Genomic DNA, 4,081 nt, shown 5'->3' on the forward strand with positions numbered 1-4,081 from the left:
GTACCTATATCTTCACCTTTATATTTACCTTTACTAGTATCTTTATCTTCACCTATATCTTTACCTTTACTTGTACCTATATCTTCACCTTTATATTTACCTTTACTAGTATCTTTATCTTCACCTATATCTTTACCTTTACTTGTACCTATATCTTCACCTTTATATTTACTTTTACTAGTACCTTTATCTTCACCTATATAATTATCTTTACTAGTACCTTCACCTTCAACTATATATTTACCTTTACTAGTACCTTTATCTTCAACTTTATATTTACCTTTATCTTCAACTTTATATTTACCTTTATCTTCACATTAACCTTTATATTCACCTTTATATTTACCTTTATCTTCACATTAACCTTTATATTTACCTTTATCTTCACATTAACCTTTATATTTACCTTTATCTTCACATTAACCTTTATATTTACCTTTACCTTTATCTTCATCTTTATATTTAACTTTATCTTCACATTAACTTTATATTTACCTTTATCTACACATTAACCTTTATATTCACCTTTATATTTACCTTTACCTTTATCTTCATCTTTATATCTTCATCTTTATAAGTACCTTAATATTTACCTTTATCTTCATCTTTATATTTACCTTTATCTTCACATTAACCTTTATATTTACCTTTATATTCACATTAACCTTTATATTCACCTTTATATTTACCTTTACCTTTATCTTCATCTTTATATTTACCTTTATATTTACTTTTACCTTTATCTTCATCTTTATATTTAACTTTATCTTCACATTAACCATTATATTCACCGTTATATTTACCTTTAACTTTATCTTCATCTTTATATTTACCTTTACCTTTATCTTCATCTTTATATTTAACTTTATCTTCACATTAACCTTTATATTCACCTTTATATTTACCTTTATATTCACCTTTATATTCAGCTTTATATTTACCTTTACCTTTATCTTCACCTTTATATTTACCTTTATCTTCACATTAACCTTTATATTTACCTTTATATTCACATTAACCTTTATATTTACCTTTATCTTCATCTTTATATTTACCTTTACCTTTATCTTCATCTTTATATTTAACTTTATCTTCACATTAACCTTTATATTCACCGTTATATTTACCTTTAACTTAATCTTCATCTTTATATTTAACTTTATCTTCACATTAACCTTTATATTCATCTTTATCTTCACCTTTATATTTACATTTATCCTCACCTTTACTTTTACTTTTACAAGATATTCTGTCTTACTACAATTCAAAAACATTTACCACTACACCCATGGAGTACATTCGAGTTACAACTACTTACAGAATGGCGAGGTTAGATAAATTTTGGAATGCAAAATTCGGAACGTGTCTGACTTGGTTGGCACCAATGTTTCTGTAAAAATAAAATACAACAAGTTCAATAATTTTGTAAAAACGCAGTTAGATTTCCACTTTGCAGATTTCTAAATTGTTATTAATGAGTAGTTCACCGTTTTACTCGCATATTTATTAGAACTAGCCGACGTACTTGTTCAACGCACGGGAAATACAAGGGGGTCCTTGAGTGTGACATAGAGTAGTAAAATCCGAACGCTTACCCCACTATGTCATCTCCAGGGGCCCTAAGATTTGGTGAAAAACGGCCAAACAGCTCGTTTGTTGTAAGGTGACACAAACACACAGACTTTTGTCAAATAATGGTTTAGATACCTGTAGTTACATTAAACATTCTAAGCAAACAAGACTGCAAAGTAAAGAAAAAGGAACATTAAACTATTTTGATGGATTACACTATATTACATTTACACCATCCTAAATATTTTTTTTTATTTCTGTTAATAACTCATGAAATAGAAAGTGCATTATTTATATTTCTTCCTACATAACAAAATGTCCATTGTTTATATTTCTTCCTACATAACAAAATGTGTATTGTTTATCTTTCTTCCTACATAAAAAATGTGCATTGTTTATATTTTTCCTACATAACAAAATGTGTATTGTTTATATTTTTTCCTACATAACAAAATGTGCATTGTTTATATTTCTTCCTACATAAAAAATGTGTACTGTTTATATTTTTCCTTCATAACAAAATGTGTATTATTTATATTTCTTCCTACATAACAAAATGTGTGTTTATATTTTTTCCTACATAACAAAATGTGTGTTTATATTTTTTCCTACATAACAAAATGTGTACTATTTATATTTCTTCCTATATAACAAAATGTGTATTGTTTATATTTCTTCCTACATAACAAAATGTATTTTATTTATACTTCTTCCTTGACAGTTTGCCTCCAGCTTTTTGTTTTAAAAAAATACGAGTCTTTTCTTTTGTATGGGAACTTCCGAATGAAAACAAGCAATTCGTCTGTAAAGGTTAAGTTCAGTTACTGTAACAGAAACTTGTATTGCAAACATGGAACTCACTTGTAAAGACAAAGTTCAGTTATCGTAACAGAAACTTGTATTGAAAACATGGAGTTCACTTATAAAGGTCAAGTTCAGCTAGTGTAAAAGAAATTTGTATTGAAAACATGGAATTCACTTATAAAGGTCAAGTTCAGCTAGTGTAAAAGAAATTTGTATTGAAAACATGGAATTCACTTATAAAGGTCAAGTTCAGCTAGTGTAACAGAAACTTGTATTAACACGTTTCCGTTACAATGAAGCGACATTTATTAAGCCTAAATAATACGAGTGGTTATCAAACTAGTACTTACAATGCTTGTAAATTCCGTAACTCTTCCAGTGCATCTGTAGGTAACTCGGTCAGTTCGTTATTGTCCAGCCATAACCTCTGTAAACACTTGAGACTGGCCAGACTGGTTGGTGGAACGGTCTTCAGTTTGTTGCCACTTAAGTACCTTAGAGAAAAAAATACGAAGTTACTGCTTAGGATCTCACAGTTGCTAGACATTTCAACCTAGTATTCATTAATATTTCGTGTTTGTTTTGAACTGCTTATACCAATGTCTTGGTTTAAAATGAGCCTCACCTTTTAACTTTGGAGAAATCAGTAAAATACAGTTTGTAGAAATGTAAAAGAGATTATTCCACATATCGATGTAAATGTTGTTTTAGATTGAGTACCAATTTGCACTGCTTTGTCATCTTTAATCGCAATGAACGTTCTTAAATCTCAAGTTTGTACTGATATGTCATCTCTAATCGTAATGAACTTTTTCATCCTCAAAGTTTACTGGTGTGTCATCTTTAATCGCAATGAACGTTCTTAAATCTCAAGTTTGTACTGATATGTCATCTCTAATCGTAATGAACTTTTTCATCCTCAAAGTTTACTGGTGTGTCATCTTTAATCGCAATGAACTTCTTAAATCTTAAGTTTGTACTGATATTTCATCTCTAATTGTAATGAACTTCTTCGTCCTCAAAGTTTTACTGGTGAGTCATCTTTATTCGTTATGAACGTTCTTTATTTTCAAGTTTGTATAGAAGTCTTGGAGACCAACACATGATTGTAGATAATAGGATTTCACACCAAGCGTGTGAGCATGACAAAGCAGCACAATCCTACCATTTCGAAATGATCCTAAGTTCATAAGAAGAATGCATTTCATGGATTAAACTGACACCGTTGTTTACCAAATAAGTGAAATTAGATATCAATAAAATCCATTCTCTATATTTACTTTAATTAGTATACGCTATTACAAGCGTAGCAAGAACTTTGACTTATACCGAAATTCGTATCATTCTATGACACAAAAACTGGTAATATATTTTTTTTTTAAATATATGTAAAATAACGTATCTTTATTTCAAATTTAATATGTAAGTGTTCAACAATATTAGCGATTTGTTTTAAAACTTACTTGTAATTCAAATATAAACATTTTTTACTCTTTTACGTATCAGTATCAACAATTCAAGGCAGAAAATAAAATTTAAATTTTAGGATAAATAAAATAATTTTCCATAACACCCCTTATAGTCACAATTTACCTGTATAAATTGCATCTATTGCACATCTATTATATATTTGTTAATTTCCTCCTATTGCTAATAGAGTTAAAATATTTATCTTTGTTTGTTTGTTTTTGAATTTCGCGCAAAG

At 28.5% G+C, this 4,081-nt stretch overlaps 1 protein-coding gene across 1 annotated transcript in view; it reads right to left on the reverse strand.

Annotated features, from left to right (window-relative positions):
• The window catches only part of LOC106468262 (leucine-rich repeat-containing G-protein coupled receptor 5A-like), a 31,346-nt gene extending 28,423 nt beyond the window's left edge, over positions 1 to 2,923 (reverse strand). The window contains exons 1-2 of the mRNA XM_013928681.2: positions 2,727 to 2,923; positions 1,319 to 1,390 (exon numbers count right to left, since the gene is read on the reverse strand). Of these exons, the coding sequence (XP_013784135.1) occupies positions 1,319 to 1,390; positions 2,727 to 2,923 (269 nt within the window). The remainder of the gene's footprint in view (positions 1 to 1,318; positions 1,391 to 2,726) is intronic.
• Positions 2,924 to 4,081: the final 1,158 nt, after the last annotated feature.

Source organism: Limulus polyphemus, unplaced genomic scaffold (genome assembly GCF_000517525.1).
Source record: "Limulus polyphemus unplaced genomic scaffold, Limulus_polyphemus-2.1.2 Scaffold2940, whole genome shotgun sequence".
In the NCBI taxonomy this organism is placed as follows: domain Eukaryota; kingdom Metazoa; phylum Arthropoda; class Merostomata; order Xiphosura; family Limulidae; genus Limulus; species Limulus polyphemus.